This window comes from Condylura cristata, unplaced genomic scaffold, assembly GCF_000260355.1.
Source record: "Condylura cristata isolate star-nosed mole 26May11 unplaced genomic scaffold, ConCri1.0 scaffold00002, whole genome shotgun sequence".
NCBI classification, from domain to species: Eukaryota; Metazoa; Chordata; class Mammalia; order Eulipotyphla; family Talpidae; genus Condylura; species Condylura cristata.
The window spans coordinates 47,194,373-47,215,990 of record NW_004567103.1 but is presented as its reverse complement, the minus strand read 5'-3'; the positions used below and the strand labels follow the sequence as shown (position 1 = coordinate 47,215,990).

Here is a 21,618-nt window from a genome sequence, read left to right as displayed (position 1 = left end):
ACACAGAGAAAATTGGTGATGATTCTTGAGTGATAAATGTCAGGAGAACTATGGGGACTACAATAATATAAGGAAAGAATTCAATTAATATAAATAATTATAATAATAATTGGAATAGTCCAAATACCATTTACACAAATGTATGTTATATAATGTAGATCTTGAGTCAATTTTCCTATTATATCCACCACTGCCAATCTCACCTTCAGAGGTTCCAAGTGCTCCACTATGCACTTAGATTCTAAAAGGTATGATTCCATACCTAAATTAATGTGTGTGCTACTTACTTCCTTTAAATAAATGCTTTTAATGAAATGGCATTTGACTTACAACTACTACCATCAATTCTGGGCCTTTTTTATTGGCACCAACAACTAAAAAGAAACAACTGTTTGACTAAACCCTAACTTGGAAAATCCTCCAAACTTCTAGAACCTAAATCTACTGAGAAAGTATATGGAATGGCAAGTCAGCTCACTATGGTTAGCGAGAGTTCATCCTCCTACAGGGTTTTCATCCCATAACCCACACAGAAGAAAACTAGCCAAGAAATCCTTGGGCTGACTCAGAAAATAATCATTTGAAGTCCAAGAAGCTAAAAGCACATACAGCCAATGAAGGTAACGGAGCCACAGACTCCTCAAGTTTGAAGAACTCCCTCTTTTTTTCTATGAAGAATCTGAGGACAGAGGAGGTGAGTATGTGGCCAAAGTGCCACAGCTAGTGACAGAGGGACTACAGGGCTGCAAAAGTTCCACCCTCCACTCTGTTAAACTTCAAGCAAGATCCCTAGCTCTCTGCACTTTAGTATACAGAGAGACATAATACAAGTGACACAATGGGGTTAACTTGAGTGACAAATTTGACAAGGTATGTGAAAGCACCACATAAGACTGATAAACAACTACAAAGGTAAGATGTATAAACAGTCATTCTGACATTTCTATCACAATATTGAGCTAGTTTTATTCCTTGGTTACGCATCATCCTTTTCCTACATGAAGTTCTCCTTCCACTTTAAAAATAAAAATAAATATTCATTCCAAGATCCCTCTGGCATTCTCATATTTACAACTTCCTTTATTTTTTATTTTTACAGAAAAGCAAGAGATTTATTAATAGGTAGGAAGGACAGAAAAGCTCTCTGAGCAGAGAAGGCTCCCAAATGGGAAGTCAATTGATAGATAAGAGAGGGGACAGGAATGTTTTCCAAGCAGAAAGGATAACAACTTCCTTGGAAGCTTTTCCTGTAAGCACCAATGATGATGTATTTGGCTTAAGATGAAGAAATGCACAGAATAATAAAATATCTAGTTTTAAGACATGAAGAGGTGCCCAGGGAGCTGAGAAGAGAATGTGCTTTGAGTTAGTTAAATCAGAGTTGAAATTTTACTCATCATCTCCTTAAAGTTATTCCATGCTTTCATAAAACAATAAAACATTCACTTACTGCAACCTGTTTCATCAAAGGAGTCACCACAGTCATTGACGTCATCACATACCAGATGCTGAGAAATGCAATGCCCATTGCTACACTTAAATTCATCTTCTTTACAAGGTCTAGGGGTTGCAGGCAAACCTGAAATTTAAGAACAAGCTGAAGTCAAAGAGTTCCCTCTGTGGCAGAGACAGTTATTACTCACTATCCAAACACATCCTTCTACATTTCCCAGACTCCCTTGCAGTAAGGCTGAAGCTATTAAAAGGCTGTGGGTTTCCCTGCTCTGGCAACCTTGTAAGCTGTGTGTTTCAGGCCACCTTGTTACAAGATGGAGGCGGCTGTGCAGCCTGTGTTGGCCTTTACATGCCATGAAAGTAAAGACATCTATCTTATGTCGCCCCAGAGAGAGGTTAGAACATATTGATTGCAGGAGCTAGTTATTAATTCTTTTAATTATTTTGGGTTTCTTCCTTTAAAAAAATTAGAATATTTAGCATTGTCTTTACATTCAAGAGGAAATTAATGAGGAATCTGATGTTGGAGGCAGGAAAGATGGAGACCCATGTTATACAATGGCAAAGCATTTGGTAAAGCTATCACCTTGGAATAATTGGAAAGCAGACCACATACTTAATGCACTTGTCAATCTAGAAAGAGGTTAGAAAAGAGAATGTTAGTAATGTATATTTGTTGTCATTACCTGAGTTTGGCAAAGTAGTATAAAAAAGAAATTCAGAGAAGCTTTGCTTTTACAAAGAAGCAGAAATGAAACAAAATCCAGAAATTCTGCAGTGTGGGAAAACTGCAAGTAGATCTCAAGTAGTATGAATGTGATGTTTGGCTTTGAGACCAAAAGGCTTTGACACACAGCAGTATAGTGAAACTTCTTAGTCAGGTAAAATGACAGCCCAGCTGTTTTTCTCAATGACCTAAATATAGCCGACAACCAATTGAAGCAAAGGTGCAGGAGGTAACCAGTGTAAAGAAATAAAAAATATTCAAAGTATGTCTCCTCAAGGAACACTGAGGGAGGTTATTGACTTTTAGAACTAACTGGAAAGAGTAGATCAAAATACATGATCAAATAGACCAAAATACTGTGATTGAGACTAAAAATTCTTGGACTCCCCATCTTCTACAAATAGAGATTGACTGAGAAAATTGTGTGGTTCCCAAGGAAGGCTTCCCTCTTCATTTGAAGATGAAAATAAACAAGTAAGCCCTCCAAAGGGCAGAAAGAGTAGACTAGGCACTTCTCCCAAAGCAGAGTCATGGGCTAATCAACAAATCTCCTCCACTTCCCATAGCCATTGCCCTCTCAGTGACTATACAGGGAGCTACACATCTACTCTCCAAGAAGTTCACTGTTGGGAGAGAATGGGGCACTATTAATAATGCCAAAGGACAACAGATAGTAGTCAGGACGGTCCCAGGCCAACATGTGTCTGTCACCTTAGCCCAGAATGATTGAAAGATTCATCCAATTGCTACAGAATGGTAATTTGATAAATATTTCCTTCCCAGTGGGAATGTTATTTCTATTATGTTTCCCTTATTCTATCACTAAATATCTAGAACAGAGAAGAAGTGGCACAAATGAAAGTAATCCATTAGTCTCCATTCCAAGAGGAGCAACATCTGGACTTGATGTTGTGACCACGGGACATCCCCAGAGCACTGGGATTTCAGTAACTGAAAGGGACTGAGTTACAGATCTTGGGGAGGGAGCAAGGGTAGGAAGAAAAACATAAAGAGGTTTTTAGTGACACACAGGTAATTGTGGTGGAAACAAGAGGCATTCGCAAAAAAAAAAAAAATCCATGCATTTGTGTTTCCCCTTCTCCCTTGAGTTAGATTGGAGACCCATCACTAGTTCCAACCAAAGGACTGTGAGCAAAACCTGCCCCTTCTAGGCCAGGAAGTTAAGAAGCTGTGTGCCTCCCTCATTTCTTTATTCTCCTGCCCTGCCAAACTTGAGGACTAGGTGTTCAAAGGATGTGGTTACATAACAGAGGATAGTCGGCTGACCTTCACCAAAATTTACATGAGAAAAAAGTAAATCTCTGCTGTTTTAAGCCATTGAAAGGTTAACAGTTGCCTGCTGTGAGGAAGGGGTGACTCCTCTAACCAACATCCACTGTAATTTTTCCTTTTATTCCATTCTGGGATTCGACCACATGCTACCAATATCTTGCTCCATAAAACAATGGCACCAATAGGAGAGAAAATGGAAACAGATGAGGGGGAGAGGTAATCCTATTTAAATGTTTTAAAAGATGTTTCCTTTCTGGATTTTCATCCTTTTGTGACATCGTCAAGTAAACATATTGACAAATTTATAACTACAAGTTCACTTCTGGTAACAACAACAAAAAAGGTATAAACTTGAACATCACAATAGTGTTGACATCCTCCCTGACATAGTCCCTCTGGGATGGAAGCTGGCAATGAGCATTCTAAGCACACATCACTATAAGGGATAGAAAACAGAAATCTAGGCATTTATCTAAATTTTCCCAGGTAATATCCTTTTTAAGAGGTTAAAAAAAAAAGCAATTGGAGTTAGGGGAAGTCATTTTCCTCACTGACATCTTTCTAGACAAATTAAATTGCCCAGTTAATTCATCAATTCTCTTCAATGGATCAATTTTAAGCATACACAAAATGGAAAGGCACAGATTTTTCAATATCTAAAACATTAAATGTCACCAGTTTGATCCTATCTTAAGTAATGTATCATTTCTCTTTTCCGGGAAATGAATTTTCATTTTATTTTATTTTGTATTGAATTTTCATTTTAAAGAAAAATGTTAGATAAGCTCTGTTACCACCAGTACACATTTAACATGATAATTCCAGCTAATATTGAGAAGTCTGCAGCTCTAGATTGTGACCCACATGGCGTGGCAGACATCTCCTGTCTTGTCCGCTGCTCCTCTCAGCAGTGTACTTTATTAATCTGCCTGTTCTGCTCCCCACTCTGTCTTTGGTGAATCCTCTCACTGTCCCCACACCTCTGACCTGTACCCCTGTTCTGTAGGCACAATAAACAATAAATCTTAAAAAAAAAAAAACCTCTGCAGAACAACTAAATCTCCAGAAGTACATCTTGCAAACTGCAGATGTACATTTTCCCTTCACTCTTTTGATTTTTGCTTACAGAGCTGCTCCTTCTCATCACTTCCATCTCCACAGTCATCAGCATGGTTGCACACTTTGTGACCATAAATACAGCGGTTGTTGGCACATCGGAAACGTTGTGGTGCCTCACATGTAATATTAACTGGAAGAGACGTAGGAAAACAAAAGCACAGGTTAGGAATAGAAAATGGGGCCATCCCTGGTGGCAAAACAGGTTAGAGCTCAGCACTGCAAAGCTGGCTGCAGCTGCTTCAGCACTAGTTTCATCCCCTGACCTGGGAACTGATCCATATGGTGCCTCCGACCTCTCCTGATCCACCCACTGCTCCCCTCTGTAGTGTACTTCATCAATCTACTTCACCAATCTGCCTTTCTGCTCCTCTCTCTGTCTCTGGTGAATCCTCTCACCGCCCCTGCACCTCCGACCTGCACTCCAGTTCTGTATGCATAAATAAATAAATCTTTAAAAAAAAAAAGAGTATAAAATGTGTCCATATCTAAAATTCTCTCATACCAGTGCCAGATTAGCTGGATTATCCATTCCCTTGCTCCTTATCAATCAAATGATATGCTTGGGGACAAGAAAGATACTGTCCTTGTTGTCATGGAATTTTCATTCTATCATCATACCGTTTACAAATTAATGTTATTCATTCACTTTGTTAAAATCAGTTGTTCTCAACCAGATGACTAAAGGTAAGGAGTTTTTAAATGCACATTTACCCTGGCTCTATCCTTAAAGATGCCAGTCCTTTAGGCCCAAGTCCAGGTCAGATAATTATGGAGCAGCTCTCCCCAAGTGATTCTGATGAGTACCCAAACTGAGAGTCACTGATTTAAAAAATTAATATATATTACACAGCAGAAGGGAATTAGATGGCCTAGACTTCATGAAATAAAGGGAAGTAACTTTAAGAATTAACTCATCTTATGATGGCACATGGGTGACTCGGTGATGGGAAACCCACGGGGATTACAATTGAGATGAAAAAAAAAATGTACAAAATGATGTAAACATAAACTATTATACTTTTTAAAAAAGAAAGAAAAACATACAAATCAGTAAATCTAATTAAAAAAATAATTAACTCATCTTAAAATTTCCTAAGATGTCCTATAAAGTTCTAAGGGGTTGAATCAAGTGTTTCAAGGGACACTGAAGGGGGAATGGAGGCAGGAGAGGCAGTGGCCCCTTCCACTCACTTCAGTCACTACCGATCTGCCTCTGCTTATGCCTATTAGGCTTCTAAGTAAGATTTCTTTGCCTGAAATTGTTTTCTATGACTGTAAATGTTTTAAAACTGTGCCCAACTTCCTCATGTTCCCAATAAAGAACTAAGCAGGAAGGACAAGTGTAATCACAATAGTGACGGGTCCAGAATTCATCATGGGTCTAGAATTCAAAAATTGCACAACTGTCCTCCAGGTTCACATGCCCCATGTCAGAAGCCTGGAGATCTTGCCAAACACCAGCCCCATTCACTCTGTGCTCCCCCTCTTACTGCACAGCTGAAGTTCTTCATCAGAACCATCACCACAATCCTCATCACCATCACATATCCAATTTGGCTGGATGCAAATATGGTTTTTACATTCAAACATGGTGCGTGGGCAGTATGCACCATTGGGAAAGCGAGTGGCTATTGGAAGAAAGGAGACATATTTAAGGTATATAGAAGTGTTAGTTTTGGAAAGCCTGATATTTCTCCTATATCTCTTTCCATTATAGCCTGTTCTTCCTTATTCATTCAGTTGTACTGTGATCTTAAACTGCCTGAAAGTGTGAAGGAAAACTTCTTATGGACAGCTGTCCAAGCCCAATTTTCAATGACATGAATCATTCTGTGGGTAGCACTAGACATTTTCTTTAGAGACAAGAGCTTCAGCTGTTGGCTTTATCCACATCCATTGTACAGCCCTTTGAAACCAAGTTTTAAGATGTGACAACCACATAATCAACAATTCTATTAAGGCTAATCATAAATAGCTAATTTTTTTGGTGACTAATGAAGACTAAAATATCAATGACCATACTGACTTTACATTATAAAGTCATCATGTAATTCAGAAAAGTTTTAATACTATAAACTCAGTATGTTCCAACATCTCAGTCAAATTCTTTATACCACTCATTGCTCAAATGTCCTTCCTTACCTATGATGTTTTTATTCAATTTGTGATTTTTTTTATCTTTATTGAGAAACTTTATAACACTGGTTTACAACATTGTTCATGACTTAGGAGAACAGGGTCACACCTCTTCAAATGTATGTCACCACACCACCACCCAGAATAAAAGCACCCAGAGTCCTTTACCCTACTCCACTGGGTCAGTAATGATCTGTATAGTATCAAATAACATATAAATATTTTGTTAGCACAGATATTAAATATTTTCCCTATTTAAAAGATTGCCACTGAAATACTTGAATGACTACTAAGAAATATAAGAATATTTCAGACCCCAATTGAACTGATTGATAAATGCAAAACAGAATTTATCTATGACCTTTTAATCTAAGAACTGGGGAGAGGGGAGGTCCAAATACCATATCCATGCATTTCAGATAAATAGTGCCACAAGCATCTAAAAACTTACGACAAGCAGATTCATCAGAGAAATCAGGACAATCAGCAATTCCATCACATTTCAGATGGTCCGGCACGCAGTGTCCGCTCAAACACTGAAAATATCCAGGATGGCAGGTCCTCACATCTGAAAAGAAAAGACTATCATTCCCCGAAGACTTGTCTTTCTCATACAGGGATCAGCTCCATGGAGTGAGTATTCCATCACCTTCCTGTCCACACCTGATGACTAGCTCACAGCAAATGAACACACTCTCAAACAACACCTGCCCTATTTAAGACATGGAGGTGGAAGGACCTAGTGCTCCTCTCAACATAATCTTCAGTTCTTCAGCTTTTCCTCAGAAATCTGAAATCCCTAACTTATAATGTTTCCTGATTTTTCTCATACCAGGTCTTAACTCATAAAAGAGTATAAAACTTATTGGGGGGTAGTTTATGATTCCTACTGTAATGTTTTGACACCAGGAAACTATAGTAATATACCCCCATATGATTACTTTCTGGGAGAACAGTAGGAAGACTAATGGCTTTCATTTGTTTAAAAGACCAATACTAGTTAAATGCTGCTCCTAGAAAAATGTTCTAGTTGGAAGGAGGTTTTTTGATCTCTCTCTGTTTTTTCCTATTCATCTAGACTGCTTCAAGTTAAGGGCAAACAAAAACTACAGAGTAGAATGTACTATTTTATGCAAAGATTTACATATTATATAAATTACACAGTATTGTTTTACTCTAAAAAAAAACTTCACAAATACTCATTTGAAGTCCCTTCTTCTGTCAAATGTGCTGGTCCTAGTATAAGATTCTATAAAGTCTCCCCAAGAGTTTTGACAGTTACCGCAGTCCCGCTCATCTGAGTTGTCCCCGCAGTCATTGAGGCCGTCACAGACCCACAGGGAAGGAATGCACTGCTGGTCATTACATCGAAACTCACTCTCGGAACACTGCCGGGGGACTGAAAAAGAAAGGAACTTGATCATCAATGGGTTCCAGGAATCACACACAGAAACCAAACAAGGTTGTGAGTTTCCCTAAGTGCCCTCTGTGCCAAGGCTATGTTACACGTCCAGAGGCTGGCTGAGGCAGACCATCCTCCCCTCAAAACAGATCTTTTTCCTCACCCTCAAGTCTACAAAGAATAACTTTTATAGATATTTTTCCTAAGGTGATTTGATCTTAAGATAACTTTTTATTTCATGCAACTTCAGGTAATCTCCTATAGAATTCCACATGAATATTTTTATGAGCAACGAAATGCCAGTTGGATCGCCCTTTTAGTGTATAAAGTTTTTAGCTGATGATATTTGCAGATATAGTCAATGCCTAGCAAATGGTGATCACCTCTTACTTCCAGAAAGTGACTAAAGTCAAAATATATTAGTCAATATGAATAAACATATATCATGAGTCAGTGAAATGTTCCAAGCAGGACTTTTCAAAATACACCTGTTATTCTGCCTATCTATTTTGGTGTGCTCTGTGATCCAGACTATCAGCTGCTTTCCTCTTACCAATTATTTGTAGTCAGCAACTTCACTGGAAGAAAAAATTGAAAGCTGGCCTGTCATTTAACCAAAATAGTCAGAATTCTAAGACATACAAAAATCCTACAACCAAGATCTCTTTCTGCTATTTGAGAGCAAAAAATTACAGAGCATCCTAGGGCTAATATGTTGCCTCTCTCAGTACATTTCTTTGTCCTGATGTTCTATTTCTATTCTATTTATTTATTATATTTGTCTTTTATTTTAAATCACCTCATGTTACTTTTGGGAAAATGTTTGGGTGTAGATAAATTCCAAATACAAAAGACAGACTTGGGTAAACATCCTCTTCCCAAAGGTTGATTATAAGTATCTCTTCTTTAGTCAAAGGGAAGACAACAGGAATCAAGATGTCCGGTGGCTGTGTTCCTACCCTTTGAGGACCAATGACATAGACGATTGAACAAGAGAAGACATAGATCACAATTTGGTGGCACTTCAGGATGCTAGAACTCTGAATACTCACCACAGTTTTCTTCATCTGAGTGATCTCCACAGTCATCGTGCCCATCACATTTCCAGCGAAGAGGGATGCAATGATGATTATTACAGCGGAATTCCCCTGAAGGTTTGCAAGTCAACTCCTCTGCAAAGCACAGTCATTGTCAGAACTTCAGAAATCAATGGTCAAGAAATGCCAAAGTACTTTGACTTCCTTGTGAGACAGTATGAGAGTTATACTAGCATGTTCTTGAAACTCCTAGCAAGAGGAATATTAGTAACATTTACTGTCAGTTTCCCTCTAAGGCTAAACCTGGAACATATCTTACTACTTGAACAAGAACTATTCTCTTTTGTAGAAAATGAAATGGTACCTGACTGGTACTTTGCAACTTGGAAACAAAGTCTACATGATAAGAGAGATTATAAAACAGTTCTGTCACACAGGCTTTTGTTGATTTGATTCAGTGTTATTATTAAAAATAAGCCTTTCACTTTCTTACCTCTTTTCCAAATAACCCTAACACACTCATAAACATTTTGGCTTCAAGTTAAAGTATATGCATAATCTTGACAAATTCCATTAGTTTGGCCTTTCCTTTATAAGTTCTTTCCCAATCCACAGTGACTAAGCTGTCCAACAGAAGATAAGGAAAGCCAGTGAAACATTCAAAATATGAAAATCATCACATAAAAAATATCTGATTTGGGGACATCGCCGACATGGACACGAAGAGTGGCTGGGATTAAGTTCTCTCTTGGATATAGTAAATAAGGGAGAAACTGCAGCAAACTCCAGGAAAAACTCAGGAGTTATGAACAGGATTGGCAACCCAGGGGAGACAGGAGGAAGGTGAAAGCAATGGAAGAAGAAATGAGAGGAAGATATCAATCAAGACCTTCCACCCATCCCCACCTACAAACCTGGAACACCTAGACCAAGGCAAGAAAAGGAGGGAAAAAAACTGAAAGCAATTGGGAGAAGCTGTAACATATGAAAACCCCAGGACAAATAAAGTTCAGCAGGTTGATTTGCATGGAGGGGAGCCATCCTACCAAATGTGATATACAAATTTAATGCTATTCCAATAAAAATCTCAACGGCATTCTTCAAAGAAATAGAACTATATCACTACATCGCATCATGCACAAAAAACAACTTGAAATGGATTAAAGAACTAGACATAAGACCCGAAACTACAAAATATCAGGAAGAAAAGGTGGGAGAGACACTACATGGCATACACCTCAGTAACATCTTTAAAGACACAACACCCAAAGCAAGGATAGTGAAGGAAATGACAAACAGCTGGAACTATATCGAGTTAAAGTTCATCAATAAAGCAAACGAGACATTACACAAAATAAAGAGACACCTCACTGATTAGTAGAAAATTGTAAAGGACTGATAGAAATATGTACAAAATGCTGATGAAACTCAACAAAAATAAACAACCCCATCAAAACAATGGGCAGAAATTCTAAAAAGACACTTCTCCAAAGAGAAAATGCAGACAGCCAAACAGGCATATGAAAAAAATGTCAGTATCGCTTGTAAAATGGGAGATGCAAATTAAAGTCACAATGAGATACCACCTCATACCAGTGAGAATGACACATATTAAAACAACTAGCAACAAATGTTGGTGAAGATGTGGAGAAAAAGGAACTCTCCTACACTGCTGGTGGGAATGCAAACTGGTACAACCATTATGGAAAGCTGTTTAGAGGTTTTTAAAATGCTAAAAATGGAGCTTTCATATGACCCAGCAATCCTACTCTTAGGTATATACCCAAATGACACAAAAACACTCATTCAAAAGGACACCTGCACTTCCATGTTTATTGCTGCCCTATTTACAATAAGGAAGATGTGGAATCAAACCAAATGCTCAAAAATAGATGACTGGACTAAAAGGATGTGCTACATATACACAATAGAATATTACTCAGCCATCAAAAAGATAAACTCATGCCTTTTGCAGCAAAATGGATGGAGACAGAGGGGATCATGCTTAGTGAAATAAGCCGAAAGATAAAGATACCAGGTTGGGGTCGGAGGGGATGCAATTGTAATAATGAAAAACAACAAACAACTATAAACCAGAAACATTATATGGGGGTGGAGAGGGGAATGAGATCAAAACTGGGGTGGAAAGAGTACACTACACCATGGTGATGGCACATGGTTGAAAGTCCACGGGGATTACAACTGAGATGATAAAATGCACAAAATGAAGAATGATGTAAAAAATAAAATAAATAAATATAAATTTAAAAAATAAAAAATACATGATTTTGAAATATCCTTTTTGTATAAATACCAAGTATTTTCTCTACCCCACACCCCAACTTCAATGTATATGATTAGATGAAAAACCTACATTTGGGAGAAAGTACACAAGTTCATAATATCTTCATAATGACTTTCCCAAGTATTCCTTGGGATGTAATTTCATTTAAGATGATATACATTCCCCTAGCACCTCTGTAAAATGCTATAAAAATATAATATGTTGTTAGAAGAATCAATAGAATCTAACAGACTTTTCAAAGATAAACAAAGGGAAGAGAAATGGAAATCCAATCTCATTTCCCTATAATGGCACTTGCGTAAGTCTTCTCATACCCCCCTCTCCCTGAAGTCCCTCCTACCGCAGTTTTGCTCATCACTGTTGTCCCTGCAGTCATCTAGACCATTACACACAGCCCACTTTGGGATGCAGCGGTAGTTTGTTCTACAGCTGAATTCTGTATAGTTGTCACAGCGGTAGGCAGGGCTCACTGGAAAGAGAAAGTGGCAAAGTAAGAACTGGTCTCAGTTAAAATAAAAGATGCCTTTCCATTGTTCTTCCCCTAGGAACTTACTGCATTCTTGGAAGGGCTCATCTGAGTAGTCTCCACAGTCATTGTCTACATCACACTTCCAGGACTGAGGAATGCAGCGGCCATTGGCACATTTAAAATAACCTGGCTGGCAGGTCCTGCTGGCACAGTGAGAACTGTCTTCATCTGAGTTGTCCCCACAGTCATTCTCCGAGTCACACTGCCAGGTTTCTGGGATACAACGTTTGTTGGTGCACTGCCATTCATTGGACTCACACCGGTGATGCTCTGCAAGCAGGGACATTGGTCATCAGCCTGGGAGGTGTCAAATGGGAGCTCCTAATATGCTAACATGGAGCCTGAAAAACTCGATCATAATTTGTTTTTAGAGGATATGCCCTAATGCAATGCACGTATTGTCAACCAATATCACTACAGGGGCAGTCACTCCGTTAACTATTAATCTCCTATATTCTTCAATATCTCTTTCTTGCATGCAGAATTAGAGGACAGAGAATCATGGATGGGCAATTAAATTCACATTCTCTTGTCTGTGTTCCCCCAAAGTATATTTTTTTCTTTTTTCTTTTAATATTTACTTATTTATGCATACAGAACTTGGGTACAGGTCAGAGATATAGGGGGGATGAGAGGATTCACCAGAGACAGAGTGGGGAGCAGAACAGACTGACAAAGTACACTGCTGAGAGGAGCAGCGGGCAGGACAGGAGAGGTCTGCCATGCGATGTGTGTCACCTCTCTGGCCGGGGATCGAACTCATGCTGCAGTGGCTACCATTGCTTCATAGTGCTGTGCTTTAACCTGATGCGCCACCAGGGAGGGTCCCAAAGTATATTTTTCAAACTATGTTTTTGTTGTTGCAGTTGATGTTTTGTTTTTAGGTTGGAGGGCTACTGGAGTGGGCTTTTGACTTAAAAAGGGAAACTAATAAATATTACAACTGAGAGTCCTTGTCTAAAATGGAAGAGGGAATTCTCATTGTTCCCTTAATGTTAGTTCTCAGGATGCCATGCATAACCCATGGTAAGGAGTCACCAATGTAGACAACTAATTTATTATCTACCTCAACCATTGTCTTGGGAGACTTTAGAGAGTCTAAAAACACTACATAGTTCATGAACTCTGAGCTTTCTTCTAAAGACTTTGGACAGGATTTTATTTTGTGAGATTCAGAGAATCCACACAGAATCATGATTATACATAATCTACTACAGAAATAGGCCAAGGAGGAAAAAATCAATTCAACACACCACAAAGAACATGGTCTTCATCAGAGCCATCAGGGCAGTCTTGGTGAGCATTGCAGATGGTCTGTGGGTTGGTGCAGTTGCCATCCTTGCACTGGAATTTCCCTAGTGGGCAGTAACGCTGTGGGCACATGGCAGATTCATCAGAGCCATCCGAGCAGTCTCTCTGACCATCGCATTTCCACCAGATAGGAATACACCTGCCCAGAGGAAACAGACCACTCTTTGAAAAGCGCATGGTCAGGGGTGAGTGGCAATGGCTATTAGAGAGAAGTTAAAACTGAATTTCACATGAGTTCTCTATCAGCCCAAGAGAGGGCCAGTGAAAATTCAGTTACTGTGTGTGTTCTCAAGGAAAACATAACTAGATGAGTTAGAACAGGTTATTAAAACTCAAATACTTCTGAAAGGATGGTTTGAATATTATCATTAAATTTCATGGCCACAGCAAACAATGGAATTGTGTTAAGTTTGTTAGCAAAGAAGCTAGGCTTCTGTGTGTAGAGAAAGGAGAAGGCAGTGGCTAGAAGCATTTATTGAGAGCCTATGTCAGGAGAGATCTCTGCTCTCTTAATAAGGTCTCTAAGAGACCTTATTTAAGTGACACAATAACCTGCCATGACACAATAACCTGCTATGTCTTGCATTCACAACACTCCCACACCACTCTCTGTCTCAGTCCCCGTGGTCAATGGCCTCTGTGGTGATCTTTCATAACACTAATGGTCATAAATAGACCTGAATATGAAATGCTGGATCCTCTGCTATATATGGGGAAAAGAGAAATTCTGTCACACTTGAAGGTCATTTTTCAGTGTACAACTACAAAACTCTCGGCCCTAACACTGAGGAAAATTTATTAGAAATAAAAAACATAGTTTGCTTCCTTTCCATAGGCTAAAAAAATTGTATACACAGTCATAACCATTTGGTCAACAACTTCATTCTATTCATGAAAGAATTTATCTGAAGCTGGAGATTCTGGAATATTTCAAATGAACCATATTAGCCAGTCAAAATATTGGTTCCTTAGAAAACTCACATCCCCTGAAACCTTGAAGTTTGGTATGTGTCTAAGAGATGGAGAGACAGTAGGGAAGGGAAAGAGCCTTACTTTTCATTGTTACCACACAGGAATTGGGTGCTAGAGCACATGGGCAGGCAGATATCGTCCCCCTGATGTAAAGTGTAGAAGTTGTCTGGACACTCGCAGGTGAATCCTTTTCCTCCTGCTTTGATGAGGCACAGATGAGAACAGCCACCATTGTTGGTCCCACAAGGATTGTTCACTAATGAAAAAAACATAAAATACATGTTTATTCCCTTCGAGAGAGTACCAAGTATGTCATCACTGCTCTGAGAGTAAGGCAAATCAATATTCCAGTTTCATGCTTTATCCAAGTGTTCAAGAGTTTTATAAGAAATCCAGTGCTTTGAGAAAACAAAAGTATATGCTTCCAGGAAGGAGGATAACCTCTGGAGTTTGGGGCTAAGAAAGATGTTTCTCAATCCTTGGAGAAGAGGTAGGACATATGTTGCTTATGCTCCTATGCCAGAAACTAAGTTGAAGTTCTAATTTCCAGCAGGTGCTATATTCTTCTGTTCTATGAACATGTAACAGAAATATTGCCAGGAAAAAAAGTGATGGTTAAACTAAGCAGCATCTTTACTAGTTTTCTGAGCCACCTTTTGGAGGTGAAGACTAAACTGAACTTCTGCTAAATAACATAAATTCCCTGAAATAACTTCAAGGGGAAATACTGAATATTTTTATTTTATAAATAAAATAAAGATTTTACTTATTTATTGCCAATTTGCACTTTTCTTCCTTTCAAGTTTATCCTGCTTCAGCAAGATACTGCAACAAAGCAGACCAACAGAATTCATTTTATCACCAAAGTACACTGTAGACTTTTGCTAAATTATTTATAAATCATAAAATTTCTTTCATTGCATGAGGAATATAAGTTCACAAGCAAATAAAATCAAATTCCCTATATTATGAACTACTAAAATGTGGTGCTCTTCACAAAAGCAATTATTCTTGGTATTATTCTAGATGGCAAGAATAACACGCATTTTAATACATAATACAATGTTACATGCAAATAGACATTTAATAAATGATGTTTTGTCACTGTCTTTAAAACATTTAAATCAATGATTTCAATAGGTTGATCTTGGCATTGGAGAATAAGTGTTAATCTTTTAGATGTTATCATTTATTATGGATATAGGAAAAGTCCGTATTTTCAAAGGTGCTTTTCTTAAGTGTTTAGGGCTGAAATGTCACAATTTTTTAACACACTTTTTCAGTTTTCCCACAAAAATAGACAAAATAAACATGGCCACATAATAACTTCTCATTCTTATCAAAAACAAAGATCAAGATTGATCTTTAAGAATATAGCAAGTGTTAAGAAAACAGCCTTTCCCAGAAATAGGGGAAAGAAACCTAAATTTATGCTCTCAACATATATTTGGTAGAAAATATTAACTAACACAATTCTTTTCTAAATCATGGTATATATGCTTACAAAAGCAAGAATAGCAAGTATACCATGCATGCAAATGTGTCAAACTTCTGAATCACCTACTTACCAATGGGCTGCCTGAATGGATGGTACACATGGATATCATAGGGTCTATGTGTTGTGTTCACTAGCACTGTCCTATGTGATCCATCATATTTGTTTCCCTTTTCAACTGTCTTTGTATTCCAATCTGTCCAGTAAACAGTGTCTTCAAAAATGGTAATAGCAAAGGGATGAGACAATATCCCTTCATACACTGTGTGCCGATGGTGGCCCTCCAAGTCTGAGTACCTGGGGTAGGAGGCAGAAAGTTACTCAATGAAGACAACTTCTCTCCTCTAATGCCTTTAAGGAAATAGGAGACGACAAATCAAAAAAGAAACATATACCTTCCACAAGTAACTGAAGTTCAGGCTCTCACCCAAATTCCTAATCTCTAAAACAAAAACTCAAAGGACGGTTTGACTGAATAAACTATGTAAAAACTGAAGATGTAATAGGAATAGCACTGGAGATCAATCACTAATTCCTAACACAACTGCTTTCCTGCAGATGCAGCTGATTCAACTGATTTAAGTTTAAAACCTCTTACATTGAACTTCTCCATTCAGCATCCTTTTAGTATCCTGAGATGAATACATTTTTCTTTCCTAAGTCATTGAAAGAAATCAGAGGATAGCAATATAAAGCTGGATTTCTGCCTTCTCATGAACATTTCAAGAGAAATGTGGTTTGAGGAGACAGCTGGATTCTCAGTATAACCCAAAGGGATTATACTAGCTGAGTTAAATTACAGGCCTTCAGGATTAACTTTGCACATACTGGCAGCACATTAATTATTAATCAAGCCCTGGGGCCCATTAATAAAGATTTTTCTAGATAAATAAATCTCCAGAGGAGGTTCTCTGATTTGAAGATGTTGCAGAGCAACATCAAGTACACCTATTTCCTCCTAGTTCCATGTCTCATTAATTATTATATACATATTTAAAAATACTGATATTTTAATAACTTAAAAATTTGGAACAGATCCTAAAACTAAAACAGGAGGTGGAATAAACTTGCAACTAAGAAACTTGACAATGTTAGAGTCACACAATATTAACTATAACTTCCAAACTATCATAATTATGGTAATTTATAGAAACAATAGGAAAACTTGAAGACTTCTTGACCTCTGTTAGTGAGCATCCAGGTTAATAACCAGAACTTAGTCACCCTCAGTTTCCTTTAAAAAATAGAACAGAGAGTCCTCCCTGGTGGCGCAGGGGGTTAAAGCACAGCACTAAAAAGCTAAAGCCACTCCATCATGAGTTACATGGCGTGGCAGAACTCTCCTCACCTGCCCACTGCTCCCCTCAACAGTGTACTTCGTAGATCTGCCTGTTCTGCTCCCCACTTTGTCTCTGGTAAATCCTCTTACTGCCCCTGCACCTCTGGCCTGAACCCCCAGTTCTGTATGCACAAATAAATAAATCTTTAAAAAAAAATTTTGACCAGAAATTTCTTGAGACCTTCCTTTGCAGTTTTTATATAAACTCATATAGAGATCTGACAACTCTATGAACATTTTTTATCTATTTTTTATATAACTATAGGCATGGTTATATAGATTTGTTGTGCACTCCCAAGATATACAAAAAATGGACTGGATACTTTATTTAAAAGTTTTGTTTTACACAGTCAAATTTATAAAACAAGCATTGCTTCTTCAAGATCAAGTCAACAGGTATACCTGGCTCCTTGACTATTACAGGTTTATTCACTCCCAGATCACAGTCTTTGATATTATGATTTGACTTTTAGATGGTAACCTACTACTGTCTGAATTTTAGAATTCAACTACACAAATAATCACTATCACATTTTGTCAGAGAATAGACTATGATTTAGATAGAAAATTCTTTTTTGCTTCTAATGCTTCTTAAAATACTATTTATCTACAAAACCTAAAGGACAATAAAATTTCAACAAGAAAGTTGTTCAAGCATCTTTGAACACCTTGATGCTAATGTAATATTATGTAGAATTAAATTCTGTGATGGTCCTTTAAAGAGGATATACACAGTATGGAAAAGGATAAAGGAGTCATCATACTTACACGACATTAAGATGATACAAATAAACTAGAAACAATATACTAATTAAAGTTGTTCTCTAGCTAGCAGTGAGTTAGTATATGCTTTGATAAGAGTCTACAAAGAGAACACTAAAAGATAGTCTTTGTATATCACATGAACCAGGGACAGGAAAGTATTCCAAAGAATCATAAATCAAAATCCATATAACCTTCAATTTTCCAAAGACTATTTTCTTGCTTACATGAAACAACTTTTAAAAGTAAGATCACATAACAAGATGACTATAGGTATTAATACTGTTTTTATATTTGAAAGCTTCTTAAAGAGTAGATCTTAAAAGTTCCTGTCACAAGAAAAAGTTTTAATAGTATAGTGTGGGAATGCTAAGTAAATATATTGTAATAATCATTTTATAATACAAGCATATATGGATATACATATTATATTAATATATATCATATCTCAAACATTCATTTTGTGTACCTGAAACTAATACATTTTATGTTGATTATATATAAACTTTTTTAGAAGAAGAAAAATTATCATGAGGTAATTCCATGGGACTGAGACCAAAACAGACCAGAGGTATCAGAGGTTGGTGGTATAACCTGTAAAAACAATCCAGAGTCCTCTATTTTTCAGGACAGGGATGGCAAAGAATCTTTGTCACATGTGTCAACTGGTAAAAAGTCAGTTCAATTAAATAAAAGTTCTAGGATTGATTACTTATGTCTGCCATGGACATAGCCTTAGAGTGAACTAGCAGACGTGCCAGGCATTCTTTCCCTCTCAGTGATATGTTCCTAAGAAAATTTGATATTAAAGTACTTCAGAAATTTCTACACTGACTTTGGCATAAAATTAATTTAAGTGAATGACAGCATTCCTAAAGACCTTTAAAATAGCTCCATTAAACTAATGGTAATTCCATGCTTTTGACAGCAGTGGGTTGTGTACACAGGTACTTATTCATAAACACCTACCTAGTAAACATTGCTATAATTCAACAAGGTCATACTAACAATGTCTTAAAATAAGACAAGTATTTTTCATTGAACAGTATAACATGCAACATATTTTTAATTATTCTATTACTAGAAAGATTTTAATACATTATCATACAATAAAACACTTCATTATGGTTAACAATAAGTGCACTTAAATATTTTAGGAGAAACCTTTTCAGCACTTCCACTCTTTTTCTTTTTTAAATAGTAAACCCTTTTAATCATCTATTTGGGATAGAGGGACAAAGAAAAGAGATAAGGAAATTAGGATAGATAAGCATTAAACTGACCACCATCAGCAGAGAATGCCAGCAACATTTTACAGATGCGAAAAAAGCAGTAAGAAGTAAAAGCATTAGGACAAAACCTGACCTGTGTGGTATTAAAATTTTCATTCTTTCTACTGCATCATAATTAGCTCAGTGAACTGCCTATAAAGTGTCTTAAGAGTAACCTCAGAGTGAATTTCAACACATAGACCAGTTAGAAGCTGCATGGGAATACTACACTAGCAACACAAACTCTGATGCTTGGAATAAAGAGCTACCCAGTTTGCTTTATTTTTACTTATATACATACTCGATGTAGCCCAGGTGAGCATCAGCCCAGTAGAGTAGATCATTGGTATAATCAATGGTGATGCCATTGGGCCATTCTAACTTGGTAGAGATAATCACAGATTTGTTCATTCCATCCATGCCAATTCTTGCAATGTATGCTCGATGAGCCCAGTCTGCCCAGTAGATATACCTATTGGAACAAACATAAAATGTCACTCCATGAAACCAAATGGCATCAAACTCAAAAGGTAAAGTTCTTTTCCAACCAGAGAAACAGAGATTTCATACTAGAGAACATCATAACAGAAAATAACCTAAAATATATATAAGGTTAATAAAATATATATAAGAAATGTTCAAAAATGAACATGAATAGCTTGGGATTTAAGTAGATGAAACATGTAAATGTGAGTGAAAACAGGCTTTTTTTAACCATAATGTGCTTTGCATGCAATCAAAATATGTAATTTGCACAGTGAAATGATATGTATGTACGGCAAAGAAAAGAAAATAGCTGATGAATATTAGTTGAACAAATCACACTTCTACCATTATACTAAGCCATTTACCTGTTAGGAAAAGCAAAAGACAAATATTGAACAACCTTTTTAGTAACAGAGGTGGAATGAGGGCATGAAAGAAGAATCCAAGATTATGGGGAGACAATACCCATATTGAGGGTGAAGGGCAATTCCTCTGGGATTTTCAAAGCAGAAGGTATTGTTAACATCCATACAGTGCTCAGCCAGCTTGCGGCGATGTTGACCATTGAGGCCAGAGACAGAGAGGCATCTCAAATGGGCATCTACCCAGTAGAGCTTTCTGAAATGGAGAGTCACAAGTTACTAACAGTTATTTTGATGATGAAATGAAGCCTATTTTCTTCTACAAGCTACCTCAAATCACATAGAAACTGTGAGAAGGCACTTTTCCCCAAACAAGGGCAAGGAGAAACAGGAAGTATACCTTCCTATAATACCCAAGGGAAGATGCACGTGTGTGCTACAACTCCCACCTAGAAGTGATGTTGCATAGAGAATTTGAGCAGCACACCTCACACAGAACTGGGTTTATGTTTTTGCAGGCAGCATAAGGCATCACTCCCAGGAAATACAGAAACTTAGAGGAAAAGGAAAACAAGTGAGAGCGAAGATTGCCATCCATAAGTTACAGTTTACATGGTAGAGTCGAGGGACCAGTCTTATCAAATATATTATTAAAACTGCACAGAGGTGGGCCCTCCCTGGTGGCGCAGCGGGTTAAAGCACAGCACTGAGAATCTAAAGCCGCTTCAGCATGAGTTCGATTCCCGCCTGCCCCGGAGGTGACCACATGGCGTGGCAGACCTCTCCTGACCCGCCCGCTGCTCCCCTCAGCAGTGTACTTCCATGATCTGCCTGTTCTGCTCCCCACTCTGTCTCTGGTGAAGCCTCTCACCCTCTACAACTCTGGCCTGTACCCCAGTTCTGTATGAATAAATAAATAAAATCTTTAAAAAAAAAATTTAAAAAAAAAAACTGCACAGAGGACCTGTGAAAGATGATATCCTTAAGAGAGAAAAACATGTCCTCTGTGGCCCTGTCATATTAGCCTGGCAAAGCGATTTTCTTATCCTATGCCATCTTACTTAATCAAACTTACAAAGTTTTAGAAATTCTAAGTTCAAAGATATTTCAGCTCTCTCTATATAGATGGCTATTCAATATCCATGTATTTTTTTACAGGGCTCAGGCTCTTAATTTAGGTTCCTTTCCCTGACATCAGGGTAGCCAGGCTGTGGGGATGTGAATCCTCTAAAACTAATTGTAAATGTGCTAAATGGTTTACCCAGCAAGGGGTCCATGACTTTCACCAGAATCTTAAAGCTTCTATAATGTTCCAAATGGTTCAAAGCCCCTAGAATTCAGTGACATTTAGGATCTAGTGGTCAATTCCAACTGGAAGGAAATGATGTCCCTTGCAAACAGCTGGAATGTCTCCTTGCAAGAAGGAATCCTTAATCCTACCATCATTGTGTCGTGAGTGTCAGAATATTCAACTACTAGGACAGTAGCTTTTTTTAGGCTTGAGAATGTGAATGTGTAAATATACAGCTAATTCAGTTGGGTAAATCCCAGTGGGAAGATGGCTAATAAGTTTGATTCCACAATATTAATGTTTAAGGATAGCAATAATAACAAACC

The 21,618-nt window shown here is 37.6% G+C and overlaps 1 protein-coding gene across 1 annotated transcript in view; it reads right to left on the bottom strand.

Moving 5' to 3' along the window:
- Nucleotides 1-21,618, bottom strand: part of LRP2 (low density lipoprotein receptor-related protein 2) — a 163,707-nt gene that overhangs the window by 20,460 nt on the left and 121,629 nt on the right. The window contains exons 54-66 of the mRNA XM_004674868.1: nt 20,105-20,257; nt 19,455-19,625; nt 15,855-16,078; nt 14,368-14,542; nt 13,257-13,453; nt 12,028-12,273; nt 11,815-11,943; nt 9,185-9,304; nt 8,013-8,129; nt 7,182-7,298; nt 6,085-6,222; nt 4,583-4,724; nt 1,451-1,560 (exon numbers count right to left, since the gene is read on the bottom strand). Coding sequence (XP_004674925.1) covers nt 1,451-1,560; nt 4,583-4,724; nt 6,085-6,222; nt 7,182-7,298; nt 8,013-8,129; nt 9,185-9,304; nt 11,815-11,943; nt 12,028-12,273; nt 13,257-13,453; nt 14,368-14,542; nt 15,855-16,078; nt 19,455-19,625; nt 20,105-20,257 — 2,039 coding nt within the window. The remainder of the gene's footprint in view (nt 1-1,450; nt 1,561-4,582; nt 4,725-6,084; nt 6,223-7,181; nt 7,299-8,012; nt 8,130-9,184; nt 9,305-11,814; nt 11,944-12,027; nt 12,274-13,256; nt 13,454-14,367; nt 14,543-15,854; nt 16,079-19,454; nt 19,626-20,104; nt 20,258-21,618) is intronic.